The sequence below is a fragment of the Bos indicus genome, chromosome 1, assembly GCF_029378745.1.
Source record: "Bos indicus isolate NIAB-ARS_2022 breed Sahiwal x Tharparkar chromosome 1, NIAB-ARS_B.indTharparkar_mat_pri_1.0, whole genome shotgun sequence".
NCBI lineage: Eukaryota > Metazoa > Chordata > Mammalia > Artiodactyla > Bovidae > Bos > Bos indicus.
In genome coordinates, this window is record NC_091760.1 from 70,247,064 (window position 1) to 70,270,465 (window position 23,402).

Here is a 23,402-nt window from a genome sequence, read left to right on the forward strand (position 1 = left end):
CAGCGTGGTGCAAAGCCAGGAAAAAAAAAAAAATCACTTCTTCTCTCCAAAGGAGATGCTGCAAATGTGCAGGAAGCTGCAAAGCTAGAGGTGATCAGTCTGGACACTGCATTGGCCCTCAGCACTGGAGTGGGCCCTGCGTGTCCCACACTGTACAGGGGTTAACATTTTAGATGCTGGATCATGGGGCAGTCTGGAGGTTCTGGGGGATGGACCAGGAGGTCAGAGGGTAGGGGGCATTCCAGGAGCTCAGGCGAGTGACTATTTTCCCACAAATGAATCTTAACATATGAAAAAGCAAAAGGCTAGATCAGGGTGTTCTAACCGATTTCTCACCTGCCCACAACCAACACTTTTATGAGAGACAAGACTGTTTAGAATACACCCCAGGGCAGCCTTGAAGGGAAAAAGCAGAGCCAATACCACAGACAGACTGTGGTACTGTTCCCATCTCGGGGAAGAGCACAGCTTTACCATCAAACAGATCCATTTCATACTCAGCTCTGCCAAGTGTTACTATAAACTATATAATCCCCACTTTCCTCATCTGTAAAAGGAGTGTAATGGTTTCTCCTCCATGAGTTTATGATAATGAGATAAGCCCTGGGAGGTGCTAGCCAAAATGCCTGGCACAGAAGTGCTCATATGATATAGTGCCATCGCCGCCACCACCATTAGAGATGGCTGGTCTGTGCTCCTGATTTCTTTCCTTTTTCTTTGTTAACATAGCTAGGGGTTCCATCACCCTCTCTCTGTCCATATTTCAACACAGATGTCCAGTCACTATCACTGTAAAATACAAAGTCCCCAAAGTGTGAAATATCAGGCAGTTATCTTTTTCCTACAGCATCCCAGGAATGGTTCTGTATTCTGGAGAGAAACAAAGACTTCTGACGCCAAACCATCCCAAATCACAAAGCTACTGATACAGTTATGGACATTTTGGGTAACAGACTCTAACTCAAACATAGGAGCTAGGATTAGAGTTGCCAGGCATCATCAAGGCTGCAGAAAACCCAGGATTAAACAGTGATTGATTGGTTACCAACATATGACACCATTTCCAAATGGTGCAAAAGAATATCCAGCTGTTTGCTTTCTTTCTTTAAGCTAAGGATTCATATTTTTGTTTTTAAAAAATCAATATTGAAAACTATAATCAAACATACATCTGTCTGCATTTCCCAGAAATGACAATTGTTAACATTTGTTATGTTCACATCAAGTCCTTTAAAAAAAAAAAAATAATAGGACAGATAAAATTAAAATCTATTACCTTCCCTATGCCCAAATCTGTTTATCTACAATTCCTATCAAGAATTTATCTTTGTCTAATCCAGTTCTACTTTATTCTTTCCCTTATCGAAAATTTTTTTCTAACAGAAAGCAAATTAAAAAAAAAAACAATGTACAAGGGAAGATGTCTATGTGAAGAGAAGCTGCACCAGGACACTCTCTCACCTGCTCCAGGCACAGGACACGCTCACTGCAGGCAAAGGGTATCAGGGTCACTGTGCATACTCAGACCTACCAACATCTAGGAAGCAGAGCAGACCCCCCTAAGGCCTGTGACTGAACACCCAAAGGCTTACCTGGGTCCAGGTGTGTGAAAGAGCCCACCACAAAGTCCAGGGTGGACACGGCCAGCAGGAGCAGCAGCAGCAGCTGGAGGCGGATTATCCATTTGACACCTGCTAGGTTAATCCCCAGCAAGGCCAGAAGCACGGCGACTGAAATTCCTCGCACGGCCCAGATATTCCTGAGACTCAGAAGATCTGAGACGGATTCAGCGAAGCCGGTGATGTACATGGCACCTGCAACACACTGACAGGCATCTCCAGGTAGGAAGAGTCACCAAGAAAAAAAAAAAGCCTCAGGGCTGCCCAGCACTGAGGACCCTGCTCACCTTCGGAATTCAACACCCAGAAAGCATCAAGGGGGTTAAACGAGCCCTTCTTCCCCAGGAGCCCTTCCTGGGGCCCCTTCCTTCCTGCCAACATCTCTCCCACCATCCACAGGGGAGAATGACTATCAGTGGTAACTAACATGGAAAGACTATGGGAGGAAGAAGATGGGGCTTTGGGCCAAAGAGACCTTGAGACTCCCCTGTGAAGAATTAAATAGAGAACACAAACACAGGGTAGAGTGGGGTCCTATCTCAGAGCCTTAGAGGCCACTGAAGCAAACCGCAGTGTTTTCTCTATTTCTTTGAATGTGTTACTATTATTTTTTAAATTACCTAAAATTTAGAAATGAGAAAAAAATGAGCAGCACATTCTTCTAATGTCATATGGAACATTTCATGCAAAAATGGGCTCAATAAAGGACAGAAATGGTATGGACCTAAAAGAAGCAGAAGATATTAAGAACAGATGGTAAGAATACACAGAAGAACTGTACGAAAAAGATCTTCGCGACCCAGATAATTACGATGATGTGATCACTCACCTAGAGCTAGACATCCTGGAATGTGAAGTCAAGTGGGCCTTAGAAAGCATCACTACAAATAAAGCTAGTGGAGGTGATGGAATTTCAGTTGAGGTCTTTCAAATCCTGAAAGATGATGCTGTGAAAGTGCTCCACTCAATATACCAGCAAATTTGGAAAACTCAGCAGTGGCCACAGGACTGGAAAAGGTCAGTTTTCATTCCAATCCCAAAGAAAGGCAATGCCAAAGAATGCTCAAACTACCGCACAATTGCACTCATCTCACACGCTAGTAAAGTAATGCTCAAAATTCTCCAAGCCAGGCTTCAGCAATACATGAACCATGAACTTCCAGATGTTCAAGCTGGTTTTAGAAAAGGCAGAGGAACCAGAGATCAAATTGCCAACATCTGCTGGATCATCGAAAAAGAGAGTCCCAGAAAAACATCTATTTCTGCTTTATTGACTATGCCAAAGCCTTTGACTGTGTGGATCACAATAAACTGTGGAAAATTCTTCAAGAGATGGGAATACCAGACCACCTGACCTGCCTCTTGAGAAACCTATATGCAGGTCAGAAAGCAACAGTTAGAACATGGAACAACAGACTGGTTCCAAATAGGAAAGGGAATACGTCAAGGCTGTATATTGTCATCCTGCTTATTTAACTTATATGCAGAATACATCATGAGAAACGCTGGGCTGGAAGAAGCACAAGCTGGAATCAAGATTGCCAGGAGAAATATCAATAACCTCAGGTATGCAAATGACACCACCCTTATGGCAGAAAGTGAAGAGGAACTAAAAAGCCTCTTGATGAAAGTGAAAGAGGAGAGTGAAAAAGTTGGCTTAAAGCTCAGCATTCAGAAAACTAAGATCATGGCATCTGGTCCCATCACTTCATGGCAAATAGATGGGGAAACAGTGGAAACACTATCAAACTTTATTTTGGGGTGCTCCAGAGTCACTGCATATGGTGATTGCAGCCATGAAATTAAAAGACGCTTACTCCTTGGAAGGAAAGTTATGACCAACCTAGACAGCATATTGAAAAGCAGAGACATTACTTTGCCAACAAAGGTCCATCTAGTCAAGGCTATGGTTTTTCCAGTGGTCATGTACGGATGTGAGAGTTGGACTGTGAAGAAAGCTGAGGGCCAAAGAATTGATGCCTTTGAACTATGATGTTGAAGATTCTTAAGAGTCCCTTGGACTGCAAGGAGATCCAAACAGTCCATCCTAAAGGAGATCAGTCCTGGGTGTTCACTGGAGGGACTGATGCTAAAGCTGAAACTCCAATACTTCGGCCATCTCATGCGAAGAGTTGACTCATTGGAAAAGACCCTGATGCTGGGAGGGATTGGGGGCAGAAGGAGAAGGGGGTGACTGAGGATGAGATGGCTGGATGGCATCACCGACTCAATGGACATGAGTTTGAGCGAATGCACGAAGTTGGTGATGGACAGGGAGGCCTGGCGTGCTGTGATTCATGGGATTGCAGAGTCGGATATGACTGAGCGACTGAAATGAACTGAGTGTTAAATAGATGATGGTACTGTCACTGGAAATTTGCAACACAAGTTATAAATATTCTTGAAACTGAAGAGATTTACTTTTAGGGGAAAGTTTTGACAGCTCAAAATTAAATCATTTTCTCAAAAACCTAAGGATTTGAGGGTAAGAGGTAAAAGTAACTATGGAATGTAGGTAAAAGAATCAGAGATTTCATATTTGGTATGTGGAGGAGCTGATAAGTAATGTTTTTTGTTTGGGAAGTATAGAAAAAGTATAATTACAGCTTCTAAAAGCAGATAGTAACTACCCAAAGAATGAAAAGCATAGTAGAACTTCCAAATCAACAAGGAGGAAAATAGAACAGAAATAAATTTAAGCCATGTTGGCAAAATAAGGAGAAATTTTTAAAATTTCAAATTATCTAGAAAGCAATAAAACAGATTTATTCTAAAACTTGAGAAGCACATTAATGCTGCATTCAGAAGGGGGAAAACTATAACTCCTATTTTCTTTAATAGTTTAAAAATACATTAACAAAGTATTAAGAAGTGATTTTAAAAATCAATATAAATACAAAGATAGAAGAAATATTTAATAAAAGGATACGTGAAGTTAATAAAATGAAAGGAAAAAACAAAAGGTATACAAAGAACAAAGCTGATTTTTTCTTTCTTGAGATCAATAAAATACATAAACACCTGACAGCCTGATTAAGAAGAGAAAGTACAAAAATATAGACTTTTAGAAGTGACAAAAGGAATAAAACTACTCTTACATAAGAGAGTAAACAATGAATAGAGAATGAATGTACCATGAATTACAGTACACCCATATCATACAATACTAAGCAACTAGCTTAAAAGCATGACTTCAAGGCATTGACCTAGCAGAATGTCAATGACTTCTTGTTCAGCGATAAATACAAGTCATAGAATAGGTTATGAAATTTGTCCCCATCTTTGTAAAAACAAGCAAGTGCTTCAAACATCCATAAATTCATGTCAGTGGACACAGGGAAGGTGCTGAACAGGACACTTGGTGTTCACACTGGTTACCACAGGAGGGGAAGGAAATGACCTTTTCATCTCCATTATCTCTGATATGCTAACTGTTACAATGCACATCATTTTGCACTTTTAAAGAAATTTTATCAAGGAAAATAAGAACAAACACATTTAGAGTTTTATTCTGTTTATGCAAAAACTGCATCTGGGCACAGTGTCTCTAGGACACAAGGCTCCCCCATGGCCCGACCCCTGCCAGCGAGCTCAGGCCTGGCCTGGGCTCCCCTAGGGAGAGGTATGGACAACGGCGGCTGCCAGCCCTTGCCCAGAGCAATCCAACCACCTCAGACACGGTCTACCCTCCAACCGTGAAGCTCCTCTTCACTAGAAAATATCCCTTTCGATTTATTTAATGTGTAAATCTCCCCAGAATTTACTATATTAAAAAATTTTTTTTATCTCCTCTCAAAGTTTAGAATCACAAGCATTCCTTTTTCTCTTTGGTCCTCTATGGAGAACTCCTAACCCTCTGACACAGGAACCAGAGGGTGTCACCCACTATATTTTCAGGGTGTAACACTTCCCTTTGAAAGCATTTGTTTTTTTTTTTTTTTTAATTGCATTTTCACAATCATAGGCATTTTCCTTTCCAGAAAGAAAATCTACATAGAAGACAGAGCTGTCCTTCCACAACCCTCCTCTTCTCACATGAAAGCCTTAGTTTAAGGTCTGAGTTGGTAGGCTATATGTCCTACAGATGTGTTGGCCCCCACATCACAAACCCCAGGCCTGTACTGGGTCCGGGAAAGCTTCCTGTCCTCCATTGTTTTTAGAGTCTAGTGAGCAGCAGGTAAGCCATGAATAAATGTTTTTAGACAGGACAGTGCAAGCTGAAGGGGGATATTCTGTGTCCAGGGCAAGCGGTCCTGAGGAAGCACTCGGGTGAGTAGGACACGGAGCAAGGAGGGACCCCAGTTCATCACTTCCTCCACACACAACAGGCCTGGCACCAGTGTCTCAGAGAGATGAATGGGGAAGGGTCTGGAAGGATGCAAAGCAATGGAAAGTTTCGTAAGCTTAAAAAAAATCATTATTTTAAGTGTCTGTATCTTCTTAATGTTGATGCTCTGGGGCAAGGGCCAGCAAATTCTGGCACTCTGGCCAAATCCTGCTGCTGCCTGTTTGGGGAATAAAGCTTAACTGGCACACAGCCATGCCCACTTCAAATTGTCTATGGCTTCTTTCACACTTATATAGCAGAGCTGAGTCACTGTGAAAGGAACCTAGGACACTCTCACAAAAAACTAAAATATTGACTATCTGGCCCGTTTTAGAAGAAGTTTGATGATCCTGCTCCAGGGCACAACAGGCCATCTCCTCAGTTCAGTTCAGTCACTCAGTCATGTCCAACTCTTTGAGATCCCACTGCTGTATGCCAGGCCTCCCTGTTCATCATCAACTCCCAGAGCTTGCTCAAACTCACGTCTATCAAGTCAGTGATGCCATCGAACCATCTCATCCTCTGTCGTCCCCTTCTCCTCCTGTCCTCAATCTTTCCCAGCATCAGGGTCTTTCCCAATGAGTCAGTTCTTTGCATCAGGTGGCCAAAGTATTGGAGTTTCAACTTCAACATCAGTCTTTCCAATGAATATTCAGGATTGATTTCCTTTAGGATTGATTGGTTTGATCTCCTTGCAGTCCAAGGGACCCTCAAGACTCTTCTCCAACACCACAATTCAAAACCATCAGTTCTTCAGCGCTCAGCTTTCCTTATAATCCAAATCTCACATCCATACATGACTACTGGAAAAACCATAGCTTTGACTAGATGGACCTTAGTTGACAAAGTAATGTCTCTGCTTTTTAATATGCTGTCTAGGTTGGTCATAGCTTTTCTTCCAAGGAGCAAGTGTCTTTTAATTTCATGGCTGCAGTCACCATCTGCAGTGATTTTGGAGCCCAAGAAAATAAAGTCTCTCACTATTTCCATTGTTTCCCCATCTATTTGCCATGAAGTGATGGGACTGGATGCCATGATCTTAGTTTGAGTTTTAAGCCAACTTTTTTGCTCTGCTCTTTTACTTTCATCAAGAGGCTCTTTAGTTCTTCTTCGCTTTCTGCCATAAGGGTGGAATCATCTGCATATCTGAAGTTATTGATATTTCTCCTGGCAATCTTGATTCCAGCTTGTGCTTCATCCAGCCTGGCATTTCCCATGATGTACTCTGCATATAAGTTAAATAAGCAGGGTGACAATATACAACCTTGACATACTCCTTTCTCTATTTGGAACCAGTATGTTGTTCCATGCCCAGCTCTAACTGTTGCTTCTTGACCTGCATACAGATTTCTCAGGAGGCAGGTAAGGTGGTCTGGTATTCCTATCTCTTGAAGAATTTTCCAGTTTGTTGTGATCCACACAGTCAAAGGCTTTGGCATAGTAAATAAAGCAGAAGTAATTGCCATCTCCTCTGGCAATTACTAAAAATACATAAGGGCATGCATGCCATGGGATGAGAGGATTAGGGGTTAATAAGAACCAAAGCTATGGGTTTTCCAGTAGTCATGTATGGATGTGAGAGTTGGACCATAAAGAAAACTGAGCACCAAAGAATTGATGCTTTTGAATTGTGGTGTTGGAGAAGACCCTTGAGAGTACCTTGGACTGAAAGAACATCAAACCAGTCAATCCTAAAGGAAATCAATCCTGAATATTCATTGGAAGGACTGACGTTGAAGCTAAAGCTCTAATATTTTGGGCACCTGATGTGAAGAACCGACTCACTGGAAAAGTCAGTCACCCTGATGCTGGGAAAGACTGAAGACAGGAGGAGAAGGGGCCGACAGAGGATGAGATGGTTGGATGGCATCATCGAATCAATGGACATGAGTTTGAGTAAACTCTGGGAGTTGGTGATGGACAGGGAGGCCTGGTGTGCTGCAGTCCATGGGGTCGCAAAGAGTTAGACGCGACTTAGCAACTGAAATGAAGAACCAGGAATGAGGACCCTCAGAAACCCTAATCACTCTCTGGAAGAAAAAGATCTCAAATCAATGACCTAACCTTCCACCTTAAGAAACTAGAAAAAGAAGAGTGAACTAAACCCAGAGCAAACAAAAGGAAAGAACTAATAGAAATTGGAGCAGAAATAAATGAAACAGAGGTCAGAAAAAGAATAGAAAAGAAGCAACAAAACCAAAAATTGCTTCTTTGCAGACAAACCTTCAACTAGACTGACCAACAAAAGAGGAAGACTCAAATGATTAAAATCAGGAATGAGAGGGAGACCACTGCTGTCAATCTTACAAAAACAAAAGATTATCAGGGAACCTATGAGCGATTATATGCCAAAACATTAGATAACCTAGATAAAAAGGACAAATTCCTAGAAAGATATAAACTACCAAAACTCAAGAAGAAACAGAAGGTCAGAATATGCCTATGTAAGTAAAGAGACTGAATTAGCAATCAAAAACTTCCTACAAAGAAAAGCCCAGGACTAGAAGGTTTCACCACCAAAGTCTCCCAAATGTTTAAAGAAGAATTAACACCAATCCTTCATAAACTCATCCCAGAAATAGAAGAGGTGGGAACACTTCCCAACTCATTCTGTGAGGCTAGTATGATCAGGACACCCAAACTAGACAACAGTATCACAAGAAAACTACAGATCAATAGCCTTCATAATACAGAGGCAAAAATCCTCAGCAAAATGCTAGCGCACTGTATCTAGCAGCATACGAAAACAGCCGCATCCTGATCAGAGAGCCCAGCCCAGGTCAGGCAGAGAAGCAGCAGGGGCGTGGTGAGGACGCGGACCAGAGGGGCACGGATGTTTCTGGCTGGGTCCCAAACCAACAGAAAGCAAGCAAGCAAGGCTGTCAGTGCGATGGCTTTTCAAGAGGGGCTGCCTGCCCTCGGAAAACATCTTTGTGATCACTTTTCCTCCCAAGTCAGTGCACATTCAGGAGACTTCCTCTCTTTGGGGGTGGGGGGCAGGGTGGGGGGCATGAGCAGGGAGGGCTTCCTGTCCAGTAGCACCGGTCCCCTGTCTGTGGTGTCTGCTTCAAGAGCTGAGCTTTCTGTCTACCCCAGGAAGCAGGGGACTTCTGTTTGTTCCTCTTGCAGCCTGCCTGACTATAAAACAAAGTAAAAAAAAAAAAATCAGTATATAAATCCCCGGGATAATAAAGTAAACTGACTGTTTATTGCTCACCTCCCAAACTACCCTGCTTAAAGACATTTCTCCATAAAGGCAAGAGGTTTTTAAGAGTGCATTGACCATGTGTCTGCCTTCCACGCATCTGTCCTATACACACACACACACACACACACACACACAGCTTCGTGCTGTTGGAGAATCAGATGTATTTTTGCTACAATATCCTGCCCCTGCTGCTTACAAACAAAAGGAATGGACCGATGCTTTCTTTGAGGAGACTCTTGTACTCTTACTTAGACAGATTCTTTTCTTTAAACTATTTTTTCAGCCACCCACCACCCTTTGCACCATCATTAAAGCCTTTTTCAGTCCAAGAAGTCCTCACAAAGACCTGCTTCTTAATGTCTGCACTTGTTTCCTCAGCACTAGGTCACCATCTCTGTGTTTTAGCTAAACACGCTTCAGTACTTCTCTCTCCTCAGTGGTTTTCTGAGGGCCTCCGTCCACCCCGTTGAGGGGCCCCCTCATTAGTATTCTCCTTCTCGAACAGGGCGTCCACACAGGGGCTTTCAGCCTCCCTCTTGAGGCCGTCAAGCCATCAATGAGCCTAGAGCTCCGGTTCATTTGAGAACTGTCTGCTTCTAGGGAAGTCCCTGGCACAGGCGGAATGTCCCCTTTTCAGTGTAAAAGTGCCCCAGGGACTAGGCCACCCAGCTGCCATTCGGGCTCCAGCCACTGCTGTGCACCCCCTCCCCAGAACAGGCTGTAAGGATGGTCCTAGCCCACACCTCCCTGCTCCCTGGCAGCAGCAGGACTCCAGAGGCAGAGGTAGTGGAGGAGGAGGCTTGGAGACCAAGGATCAGGGCCCTGGACCAGAGCCCAGCTCCGCCCTGAGCTCCCTCAACCACCCACTTGCCTCTCAGGTCAGCGGTGGGGGGAAGGGGGCAAGTGGAACGTGGATGAGAAGGTGGCGGCAGACGGCAAGTCGAGAGAAGCCATTCCACAGGTCGGCAGCCTCACCTGTCCAAACACGTACAGCAGCCCGATGGTGCCTCCCGTCTGCCCACCAAGGACCGCAGCGATCATGGAGTACACGCCACCGCTGCCCACGCCGCAGTGCTCCCCAACCCCGATGCCGGATAGCACGGTGACCAGGGCCACCAGGGCGACGAAGGACACCAGAAACACGCCCATAAGCACGCCTGTGTTTCCCTGCAGGGGGGAAAGCAAGCAGTCAGTTCAGAGTCAGGGCACAGCGGGAGCACTGACCACCACCCCCATGTCCTCACAGGTGAGCCCGCTGGGAAAAGGCAGAGGCGGCACCACAGGGGTGAGGCCTGGGAGAGATTCCGATGAGCCGGGTGTTCTCACAGCAAACACTAAGAGACTTCCAAGCCCTGACAAGTCAAGTCAAAGCCACTTCCTACCCCCACGAGGCCCCTCCTGGCCTGTCCTCTCCCCTTCCCCACCCTCCCATCCCTCAGCTGACAACTCCCCCACAGACACACTGGGTGCCCCAGTGGTGATCTCACTGCTCCCTCACCTCCACCCTCCCACCCATGAGGCTCCCGCCTGGAATGCCTTCCTGCCCACTCCTCTTCCCTCACAAGTTGACTCCAGTGCATCCTTCAAGACAGGGTCCATTTCCTTCTCCAAGAAGCTGTCCCCATACCGCTTCCTCTGGACTCCAGCAGTACTCAGGGCTTAGTGCCCATCCCAGCACTTGTCTTACTGAGTCTGTTTCCAAGCCCATCTTACCTCTGGGCTGTGTACTCCGGGAGAGCAGGATTAGGTTTGGGGAGGGGGTGGTTTCTTTGCCTTCTCCATTTCTCTTTCATCTGTGTGCCCAGTGCACGTCTACTATATCTACTCTCTTCTCACTCTTCTGAAAGTTACTTGCATGTTTAGAAGTTCGATGCTTTGAAAAATTGGTTAATTTATATGAAATACCTTTTATAAATGAGGAAAGAAGCATTGTTGGAGAAGACTCTTGAGAGTCCCTTGGACTGCAAGGAGATCAAACCAGTCAATCTTAAAGGAAATCAACCCCGAATATTCCTTGGAAGGACTGATGGTGAAGCTCCAATACTTTGGCCACCTGATGCAAAGAGCCAACTCATTAGAAAAGACCCTGATGCTGGGAAAGATTGAAGGCAGGCGGAGAAGGGGATGACAGAGGCCAAGATGGTTGGATAATATCACCGACTCAGTGGACAAGAGTTTGAGCAAACACTGGGAGATGGCGAATGACAAGGAAGCCTGGTGTGCTGCAATCCACGGGGTCGCAAAGGGTTGGATACAACTGAGCGACTGAACCACAACAAAAGCAGTGTGGGGGTGGATTTTCAGCTGAGAGTAATGCCATATGAAGCAAAACTGATTCTATTAATAGAGAAGGGGAAAAAATGGACTTAAAGTTTGTCACAGTAAACTACAGGGTACCTAAGGGATTAGGTTTCATTCTGTTATGTTTTATTCAGGAAGTTACTTATTTTGTTGATTTTATATTTTTAATGAACTTATACTATTATCTTCCTTTGTTTTTGTGTTCTTGTCTACATGGGATACTTTTTTAAAAGTCTGTATCAATCTTTCAGTTTTCATACCAAAACTGCCACTATAACATTTTTCAAATTACAAACATGTTGCCAAATTATTCTTTAGAATATTTTCTATTTAAAAATCACTTGGGTATGACCTCTACTTTATGTTATCCCCTAAAAGCTCTACTTTATTTTTGGCATTTCACATGTACCTTTATTTCCATGTTCAAATATGATTTTTCAGGCAAAACTAATGTCAGAATTGAAAAGGAGAGATCGCTTTAGGGCAAAAGGATGTATTTGTGTGGTGGCAGCCTCAAAGATGGTCCTGGTGGTCCCCACCTGCAGGCATTCACGCCCTTGTGTACCCTTTTTCCTGAGTGGAGGCTGGATGGTGTGGCTCACTTTTAGTGAGCAGAGCCCCACAGAAGTGATGAGATGTCACTTCTGAAATGAGGGTATGAGAAGACCACGCCTCTCATCTTGGGCACCTGCTTCCTCACAGTCTCTAGGTTGTTGGCCCTGCGGGAAGCCAGCTGCAGGTACTGAGACAACACTGTGAAGAGGCCAACATAACAAGGCCTGACGACAACCTCATTGTGATCTTAGCAACAGACCCTCTGCCAGTGGAGCCTTCAGCTGAAACTGTAGCCCTGACTGACAGCTCGGCTGCAATCCCATAAGAAAGCCTGAGCCAGAGGCAGCCAGCTAAGTTGCTCATGGATCCCTGAACCACAGTAACAACCAGTTAAGTACAAATTTGTGACTTCAAGCTGCTAAGTACTGGAGTAATTTTTTATGCAGCAATAGATGATAACTTATACAAGTTTACTTCACTTGGGGGATGGGGCCAACACTTCTAGATAGCCACTTCTCAAAAAATAATCACCCAGCAGAAAAGTTAAGAGGAGGCCCTACGATTTAAGAATCGAGATAGAGAGAGCCTATCCTTTCCTCCTTCCACTATTCTATAATCATCCCCTGCAGAAGGCAGAGCCCAGGGGCCCAGGCTGTCACTGCCGGGCCTTCTTCCGCCACAGCAGGCAGATGGCTGGGCCTCCCTGGGACACAGGCTGGAGGTGCTGGGGAGAGGGGTGGTACCCAGGAAGGGGAAAAGCCAGAGCTCAATCCCAGAAGCCAGACAATGCCTGCCGGCACAAGGCATCTGAGCTGGAGGCTTTGTGTTTTGTAAGGGCTCCCCTGTAAGTTATGGAGGAGTATGAGAGGCAGGGATTCACACCATCCATATTAGAGAGGTTGCTAAATCTGCTCTAAGCTTTCCACACATTAATAAAGAAAACTTTCAGACCCACTTTCAGGCTCTGGTTAAAGGTAGAACCTGAAGCTACGGGCCTGGGTATGGAGGAGAGCAAGAGCTGAGGAAGGGCTGGCCTCACCCAGCCTCCTAAGAGGGCTAAGAATCACATATACCCCACTATAGTGAAGCTCTCATCCCCTAGAATTTACAGATGTGACAGTTAATTTTATGTGCCAGCTTGGCTAGATTATAATGACCAGTTTTTTAGTCAAACACTAGTCTAGAAGTTGCTATAAATGTATTTTTAAGATGTGTTTAACATGTACAATCAGTTGACTTTAAGTAAAAGAAATTACATAATATGGGTCGTTCTCACGCAATCAGAAGGCCTTAAGAGCAAAGACTGAGGTTTCCCAAAAAAGAAGGAATTTGGTCTCCAGACTGCAACATATAAGTTTCTAAGTTTTCAACTCAAAAACCTGCAACTCAGTTCTTACCTGCATCTCACTTAGCCTACAGATTTTGGACTTGCCAGCCCCCATAATCACATGAGCCAAATTCTGACAATAAACACATACACATACCTCTCTCTCTACCTCTGTGAGATGACAGAAAATATATACAGCCATCCCTCAGTATCCCCAAGGGATTAATTATGGGACTGCTCTCAGATACCAAAATCTGTGAATGCTCAGGTTCCATAGTCAGCCCTCCCTAACCAATTTCACATCCACAGATTCAACCAACAGTGGACCATGTAGTACTGTAGTATTTATTGAGAAAAATCCAAGTATAAATGGAGTGTGTGGTTCAAACTTGTATGGTTCAGGGGTCAACTGCATATTGGTCTCTGCACCTGGTTTCTGGAACAAAGTCCCTGAAACTTTGTCATTTCTCCAGTGACAAGGGCACTAGGAACATCTGTCATTCTAATATTAGTGTTTGACCCCATCCCTGAGCCTGGTGGCTCAGATGGTAAAGAATCTGTCTGCAGTGCAGGAGACCTGGGTTCAATCCCTGGGTCAGGAAGATCCCCTGGAGAAGGACAGGGCACTCCACTCCAGCATTCTTGCCTGGAGAATCCCATGGACAGAGGAGCCTGGCAGCTACAGTCCGTGGGGTCGCCAAGAGTCGAACGCGTCTGAGCGACTACTGGTTTTTCCCTTTCCATCCCTGACCCAGGGCTACTAAAACCCTCGTAAACTCCTAAAGGATAAAAGCCCTAGGACCATCTCTTGGTCTAACCAGGCAGCTGTGAGTGCGTTCCTGGGTGGGGATTAGTCACCAGAAAGACCAGGCCATGATTAGAAGCTTGGAGTTTCCATCACCACCACCCTCAACATGCACATACACTTCTCTAGAGAGGGGAAAGAGGCTGGAAATGGAATCAATAATGGATCATGTATGCTGAAGTTATACAAATCCCCAAGGTTTGGGGTTCAGAACGTTTCCAGGTAGGTGAACACATCCACACACCAGGGCGGTAATACACTTCAACTCCACGGTGACAGAAGCTCCTGCTCCTAGGACCCTTGCACACCTTGCCCTATGGATCTCTTCATCTGTCTATCAATCTATATCTTTTATCATATCCTTTAATAAGCTAGTAAACCTAAGTGCTTCCCTGAGTTCTGTGAGCTGCTCTAACAAGTGAACTGAATCTGGGGGAGGTGTCAGGGAAACCCCCGAAGCACAGGGGCAACCAAACCTGTGATTGGCAGCTGAAGTGGGTGGGGGCAGCTTCATGGGACTGAGCCCTTAACCTGTGCGATTTGATGCTCTCTCCAGGTAGACAGTGTTAGAATTGAGTGAAATTGTAGAACACTCAGCTGGTGTTACAGAATTGCTTGGTGAGGGGAAAAAAACCCCATATCTGGTGACCAGTAGTGTCAGAAGTGAAGCGAAAGCAAAGAGAATGCACAGAGGACTGTAGGTCTTTACAATTCCCTCTGCCTCTCCAGGCGGGGCATCAGCCAAGTCACAGATCACCAGGACAGCTGGAGAGGGTCACGAACTGGAGGCAAACTTGCCATCAGTCTGCTCTCCCTGACCCACCTCTAGTCCCACCCGAGACGCACCCTGACTTCTGTGCTCTCATTTTTGTAGTTAAATCTGTGGTGAGGCTTTCACATGAACCTCTGTCTGAGGCCCAGGTTCTCAGGATTTGCACTTAAAAAGCAATGCTAGCTACTCCATGTGCTTGATCTTGTTTCCTGTCTCTGGAGCATCTGTGCTTTAGGAATCTGTCGAGCACTCTGTGGAATACCCAAGGGTGACAGAGCTTTCCACGTCCCAGGCCCAGAAGAGGCTCCAGCGCCACCAGCTCATCACTCACCACCAGCCAGCCGGTCCTTAAGAAAAGGACAACCCCAAAAATGTTGATCATGCAGGAGGTGAACACACCGTCCCAGGTCCCGAACAGCACCGGCTCCCATACGAACAGCTGGATCTTCCACCAGGGTTGGGGCTGGGCCAGGGCCTCCTGAAAACAGGGCACACAGCAGTCAACTCAACAGCAGTGGGGGTAGGGAGGGATGCTGGGGGAAGTCAGCTTTAAAGCTCTCCATTTCGCCACGCCACACAGGCCTGTGCACACTGCGATTCCTATGCCCGCATGCAGCGCAGACATGCTGTTCAGCAAACTTTGTTCCCTCTCCTTCTGCCCACTCTGGGGACTGTTTCCTAGCCTCTTTATGGGCGGTGTGGCCACATGACTGAGTTCCAGCCACTGGGATGTGGGTGAGCCTGGGATGCTGGGCTCCAGTTCACACAGTGGTCACGAGCTCTGGGTGATGCCACCCTCCCTCTCAGTCCTCTGTTCCTGGTGGGGAACAGCAGCTCCCAGCAGTTACTAGTCTTTGGGGAACCTTACTTTACTTAGCTTTTTGTTGCTCCCGCCCTTCTAACACTTCTGTAATGAACTCTGTATGTTAAATTCCCTCTGTTTAAAAAACCTAGGGCAGTGTCTGTGTTCCTCACTGAACATGAGCTGAGACAGTGATCCCTAAGTGCCCTTTCACCCCAGACCACAGAAGCCCACGGCATCGTTTGGCAGTTGTCTGGAATGAAGGCTAACAAGTGGTGAAATAGACACTTTGCTCACTTTTCCAATTCAAAAATAACAGGCACTTACGGAACACTCAAACAGAAACTCTTTACTAGAAAGACTAAAACTTATGGAAATGATCTTAAAATCAGTAGCCACTCATACTAGGAACTGCTTCTGCATAGGTTTGGTAATTAAATTCAAACATCACTAGAGTCCTCCAATGGCCTCCAATTGCCACAACAGTGATGAGTGATTCTCACCTGGGGACCGGGGGAAGAGGCACCCAGTCAAGACCCACTGTGAGCAGTAAGCCTGACTGGTGCATGTACGTGAGCTGTAACTTCAGAGAGAAAGCAGGAAAGTCAAGCGACAGGGAAATCGGAGGTCCAGAGTCAGGGGCAGGGCCCCTGAACATTTGAGCACAGTGGGTGTGCCTATGATCTAGGACCAAGCCCAGCATCCAGCTATACTCAGTTAAAACGGAAGGAGAGGATACCAGCTTCCTGCCTTGTATTGTGCACCGACAGAGGAAGAAAGGGCCTCGAATAATCATCAGGGACATCAATGAAGCCACACGGGACAGATGGGCCGGGGGACTCCTTGGAGTCTCTGACAGTCCCTGACACCAGCTGGAACGCCTTTCATCTCTGTGTATTTCTGTTCATGTCTTTAGCAAACTACTAATGAGCAATCTCCTGAAAGTCAATAAACATGAGAACAGTGATCATGGTTCAGAGTGAAGACCATGCCAACCTATGCTTGTCTTCAAACAAATGGTACTGAGGGACCTTGGGGTAAGTATAATAAGACTGCTTTCCAGGATCTTAATCTCAAAACCCAGGACCTGGCCTAACTTCCTGTCTCTGCTTATGTTCACTTCCTCCCATGGCTTGTTGCAGGTCTATTATTTATTAGAAACAGTCATAACAATAGCAACAAGGTGTAATAACTTAGAGAGAGGTTTCAGCTTCCATATCAATTCCCTCCACTGGTGCTCACATCATCCCCGAAGGCAGGCAGGGAGAGGGCCCCTGTCTACAGCCCACTGAGGAAAGAGAGCCCGGGAGAAGAGACACAACTGCCCTAGGTCCACAGCTGGATTGCAGTTCCCCAACCCACACTGCAAAACCCGCACCACAGCTCACTGGCTCTTTTCTCTCCTAAATTTCACGCTTTATGATGCAATTTCTAACACCTGGACTTTGCTTAAGTACTGCTGGCTCAGTGGTAAAGAATCTGTCTGCCAATGCAGGAAAGCCCTGGGTTGGGAAGATCTCCTGGAGAAGGAAATGGCAACCCACTCCAGTATTCTCGCCTGAAAAATCCCATGAACAGAAGAGCCTGGTGGGCTACAGTCCATGGGGTCACAAAAGAGCCAGACACGACTTAGTGACTCAACAACAACACCTGCTTTATCCTTAAAATTCCTGTTGTGATTCTAGAAACTTTATTCATCATTCATCACAGTCTTCATATTTCCACTCTGAAGGGCTGTTTTGTTTATTTGTTTAGTTACCTAATAGGATATGAAAAGCCTTTCACTCCCCGGACCTCACTGGACTAAACCAGCCTTAAAGGTGCCGCACACATGAATGAGGCAGAAACTTTAGGAGATCTTCACCCTCAGAATAAAGCTGTACGTAAAGGCATGCGTGGTTTGAAATGAGTTTGGTGGCCCCAGTGTTGACCTTGTAGGAGAGTACTAGCCAGAGAGGGAGAGCTCAAACCAGCTCCCGTGCATAATAACAGTGTGGCCCCAGGGCTGGTACAGTTCTTACACCAGTTCCAATGTGTATGTGTTTGCCCCTCATCAAGCAAGCCTCTGATACCAGCTAGGTGTCCTGTAATTCAACTCAGTTCTGACACCATCTACCCAGAGATAGTGTCATCCCACAATCAAGGGCTCAGTCCAGCAGACTGAGTCTGCTGTAATCTGTGTTTACCTGGGAAGGTAAACAGCTTCCAGGGGCTGTTGATCGGAGGTTCCCACCACCCCCTTCTTGGGTTCAATTCATTTGTTAGAGTAGCTCACAGAACTCAGAGATCACCAGCTTATTATGAAAGGCTAGAACTCAGAAACCACGGGATGGAGGAGATGCCCAGGGCCAGGCTGGGGAAAGAGCCTGGGACACCCACACCTTCTCCCAGGGCAGCACCGTCCCTTCATCTCCATGTGCTCACCAAGCCAGAGGCTCTCTAAACCCTCTTTTTGGGTTTTCTTAGGAGGCTTCATCCACCCCACTCCAGTACTCTTGCCTGGAAAATCCCATGGATGGAGGAGCCTGGTAGGCTGCAGTCCATGGGGTCGCTAAGAGTCGGACAGGACTGAGTGACTTCACTTTCACTTCTCACTTTCATGCATTGGAGAAGGAAATGGCAACCCACTCCAGTGTTCTTGCCTGGAGAATCTCAGGGACAGGGAAGCCTGGTGGGCTACCGTCTATAGGGTCGCAGAGTCGGACACGACTGAAGCGACTTAGCAGCAGCAGCAGCAGGAGGCGGCGCCTTCATCACATAGGCATGATTGATTAAATCACTGGTCACTGGTGACCGATTTAACCTCCAACTCTTTCCCCTCCCCTTAAAGTTGCAACCCTCTAATCACATGGTTGGTTCCCCTAAAAACAGCCCCCACCCTTAGGTGATTCTAAAAGTCACCTCATTAATATAAACCCAGATGTGGGAGGAGCCAAGATGGCGGAGGAGTAGGATGGGGAGAACACTTTCTCCCCATCAAATTCATCAAAAGAGCATTTAAACGTCGAGTAAATTCCACAAAACAACTTCTGAATGCCGGCAGAGGACATCAGGCACCCAGAAAAGCAATCCAACTCTTCGAAAGGAGGTAGGAAAAAATACAAAAGACAAAAAAAGAGACAAAAGAGGGAGGGACGGAGTTCCGTCCCGGGAAGGGAGTCTTAAAAAGAGAGAAGTTTCCAAACACCAGGAAACCTTCTCACTGCCGAATCTGTGCCGAGCTTTGGAAGCACAGAGGGCAACATAACAGGAAGAAAAAATAAATAAACAATTAAAACTCGAAGATTGCGAGTCCTACGGTAACTCCCCCAGCGGAGAAGCAGCGCAGACGCCTGCACGCGCCATTAGCAAGCGGGGGCTGGGCAGGGAGGTGCAGCGCGGGCTGCATCGCTTAGAGTAAGAATCTGGCCTGAATACCCTGAGCACTATCTGAGCGAAATAATTTGGGCTAGCAAACCAGACTGTGGGATATCTACCATGCGAAAAGCCAGCCCCAACCTAAGACACCGCCAGGCCCGCGCACGGAACAAAGAATTGAACAGAGATAGCCGGCTGCAGACCTTCCCCCTCCGGTGACAGGCAGCCAGAGCCGGAAGGGGGCAATCGCAGCCCCAGAGAGACATTATCTATAAAACTGTAAGCAGGCTTCTTTGCTAACTAAAACTTTTTGGGGGTCTGGACGGTTAATCTGCCTGAGAAGGTGCGCCGGTTTTACACCCAGATAACCGAGTGGCGGGGAGGCGATAAGTCGCAACATTGGCGCTCACCAAACACCTCATCACTTGAGCTGCTCGGACCTGGGAAGAGCACAAAACTCAGGCCCAACTGAGTCTGCGCCTCTGAGGACTACCCGAGTGCCTGAACCTGAGCGGCTTGGACCTGGGAGGTACATGCAACCCAGGGCCAGCCTCGGATTGTTCCCGGCGGAACAACCTAGAGCCCGAGCAGTGTGGGCAGGGAGGCTACACGCGCCGTGAGCGGGGGCAGATCCAGTGTGGCTGAGGCACTGCGAGCGCACGCCAGTGTTATTTGTTTGCAGCATCCATCCCTCCCTCCCCACAGCGCGACTGAACAAAGAGAAGAAATACAGCTCCACCCATCAGAACACCGACACAAGCTTCCCTAACCAGGAAACCTTGACAAGCCACCTGTACAAACCCACACACAGCGAGGAAAAGCCACAATAAAGAGAACTCCACAAACTGCCAGAATACAGAAAGGACACCCCAAACTCAGCAATTTAAACAAGATGAAGAGACAGAGGAATAGCCAGCAGATAAAGGAACAGGATAAATGCCCACCAAACCAAACAAAAGAGGAAGAGATAGGGAATCTACCTGATAAAGAATTCCGAATAATGATAGTGAAATTGATCCAAAATCTTGAAATTAAAATGGAATCACAGATAAATAGCTTGGAGACAAGGATTGAGAAGATGCAAGAAAGGTTTAACAAGGACCTAGAAGAAATAAAAAAGAGTCAATATATAATGAATAATGCAATAAATGAAATTAAAAACACTCTGGAGGCAACAAATAGTAGAATAACAGAGGCAGAAGATAGGATTAGTGAATTAGAAGATAGAATGGTAGAAATAAATGAATCAGAGAGAATAAAAGAAAAACGAATTAAAAGAAATGAGGACAATCTCAGAGACCTCCAGGACAATATTAAACGCTACAACATTCGAATCATAGGGGTTCCAGAAGAAGAAGACAAAAAGAAAGACCATGAGAAAATACTTGAGGAGATAATAGTTGAAAACTTCCCTAAACTGGGGAAGGAAATAATCACCCAAGTCCAAGAAACCCAGAGAATCCCAAACAGGATAAACCCAAGGCGAAACACCCCAAGACACATATTAATCAAATTAACAAAGATCAAACACAAAGAACAAATATTAAAAGCAGCAAGGGAAAAACAACAAATAACACACAAGGGAAGTCCCATAAGGATAACAGCTGATCTTTCAATAGAAACTCTTCAAGCCAGGAGGGAATGGCAAGACATACTTAAAATGATGAAAGAAAATAACCTACAGCCCAGATTATTGTACCCAGCAAGGATTTCATTCAAGTATGAAGGAGAAATCAAAAGCTTCTCAGACAAGCAAAAGCTGAGAGAATTCTGCACCACCAAACCAGCTCTCCAACAAATACTAAAGGATATTCTCTAGACAGGAAACACAAAAATGGTGTATAAATTCGAACCCAAACAATAAAGTAAATGGCAACGGGATCATACTCATCAGTAATTACCTTAAACGTAAATGGGTTGAATGCCCCAACCAAAAGACAAAGACTGGCTGAATGGATACAAAAACAAGACCCCTACATATTTTGTCTACAGGAAACCCACCTCAAAACAGGGGACACATACAGACTGAAAGTGAAGGGCTGGAAAAAGATTTTCCATGCAAATAGGGACCAAAAGAAAGCAGGAGTAGCAATACTCATATCAGATAAAATAGACTTTAAAACAAAGGCTGTGAAAAGAGACAAAGAAGGTCACTACATAATGATCAAAGGATCAATCCAAGAAGAAGATATAACAATTATAAATATATATGCACCCAACACGGGAGCACCACAGTACGTAAGACAAATGCTAACAAGTATGAAAGGAGAAATTAACAATAACACAATAATAGTGGGAGACTTTAATACCCCACTCACACCTATGGATAGATCAACTAAACAGAAAATTAACAAGGAAACACAAACTTTAAACGATACAATAGACCAGTTAGACCTAATTGATATCTATAGGACATTTCATCCCAAAACAATGAACTTCACCTTTTTCTCAAGCGCACATGGAACCTTCTCCAGGATAGATCACATCCTGGGCCATAAAGCTAGCCTTGGTAAATACAAAAAAATAGAAATCATTCCAAGCATCTTTTCTGACCACAATGCAGTAAGATTAGATCTCAATTACAGGAGAAAAACTATTAAAAATTCCAACATATGGAGGATGAACAACACCCTGCTGAATAACCAACAAATCACAGAAGAAATCAAAAAAGAAATCAAAATTTGCATAGAAACGAATGAAAATGAAAACACAACAACCCAAAACCTGTGGGACACAGTAAAAGCAGTCCTAAGGGGAAAGTTCATAGCAATACAGGCACACCTCAAGAAACAAGAAAAAAGTCAAATAAATAACCTAACTCTACACCTAAATCAACTAGAAAAGGAAGAAATGAAGAACCCCAGGGTTAGTAGAAGGAAAGAAATCTTAAAAATTAGAGCAGAAATAAATGCAAAAGAAACAAAAGAGACCATAGCAAAAATCAACAAAGCCAAAAGCTGGTTCTTTGAAAGGATAAATAAAATTGATAAACCATTAGCCAGACTCATCAAGAAACAAAGGGAGAAAAATCAAATCAATAAAATTAGAAACGAAAATGGAGAGATCACAACAGACAACACAGAAATACAAAAGATCATAAGAGACTATTATCAACAATTATATGCCAATAAAATGGACAACGAGGAAGAAATGGACAAATTCTTAGAAAAGTACAACTTTCCAAAACTCGACCAGGAAGAAATAGAAAACCTTAACAGACCCATCACAAGCACGGAAATTGAAACTGTAATCAAAAATCTTCCAGCAAACAAAAGCCCAGGTCCAGACGGCTTCACAGCTGAATTCTACCAAAAATTTAGAGAATAGCTAACACCTATCCTGCTCAAACTCTTCCAGAAAATTGCAGAGGAAGGTAAACTTCCAAACTCATTCTATGAGGCCACCATCACCCTAATACCAAAACCTGACAAAGATCCCACAAAAAAAGAAAACTACCAGGCCAATATCACTGATGAACATAGATGCAAAAATCCTAAACAAAATTCTAGCAATCAGAATCCAACAACACATTAAAAAGATCATACACCATGACCAAGTGGGCTTTATCCCAGGGATGCAAGGATTCTTCAATATCCGCAAATCAATCAATGTAATACACCACATTAACAAATTGAAAAACAAAAACCATATGATTATCTCAATAGATGCAGAGAAAGCCTTTGACAAAATTCAACACCCATTTATGATAAAAACTCTCCAGAAAGCAGGAATAGAAGGAACATACCTCAACATAATAAAAGCTATATATGACAAACCCACAGCAAACATTATCCTCAATGGTGAAAAATTGAAAGCATTTCCTCTAAAGTCAGGAACAAGACAAGGGTGCCCACTTTCACCATTACTATTCAACATAGTTTTGGAAGTTTTGGGCACAGCAATCAGAGCAGAAAAAGAAATAAAAGGAATCGAAATTGGAAAAGAAGAAGTAAAACTCTATTTGCAGATGACATGATCCTCTACATAGAAAACCCTAAAGACTCCACCAGAAAATTACTAGAACTAATCAATGATTATAGTAAAGTTGCAGGATATAAAATTAACACACAGAAATCCCTTGCATTCCTATACACTAATAATGAGAAAACAGAAAGAGAAATTAAGGAAACAATTCCATTCACTATTGCAACGAAAAGAATAAAATACTTAGGAATATATCTACCTAAAGAAACTAAAGACCTATATGTAGAAAACTATAAAACACTGGTGAAAGAAATCAAAGAGGACACTAATAGATGGAGAAATATACCATGTTCATGGATTGGAAGAATCAATATAGTGAAAATGAGTATACTACCCAAAGCAATT

The 23,402-nt window shown here is 44.6% G+C and overlaps 1 protein-coding gene across 2 annotated transcripts in view; it reads right to left on the reverse strand.

The window, feature by feature from the left end:
• The window catches only part of SLC12A8 (solute carrier family 12 member 8), a 148,681-nt gene that overhangs the window by 106,593 nt on the left and 18,686 nt on the right, over window positions 1-23,402 (reverse strand). For both annotated transcript variants that reach the window (XM_070788814.1, XM_070788805.1), the window contains 3 exons: window positions 15,246-15,392; window positions 10,130-10,321; window positions 1,593-1,824 (listed from right to left, as the gene is read on the reverse strand). In XM_070788814.1, coding sequence (XP_070644915.1) covers window positions 1,593-1,824; window positions 10,130-10,321; window positions 15,246-15,392 — 571 coding nt within the window. The remainder of the gene's footprint in view (window positions 1-1,592; window positions 1,825-10,129; window positions 10,322-15,245; window positions 15,393-23,402) is intronic.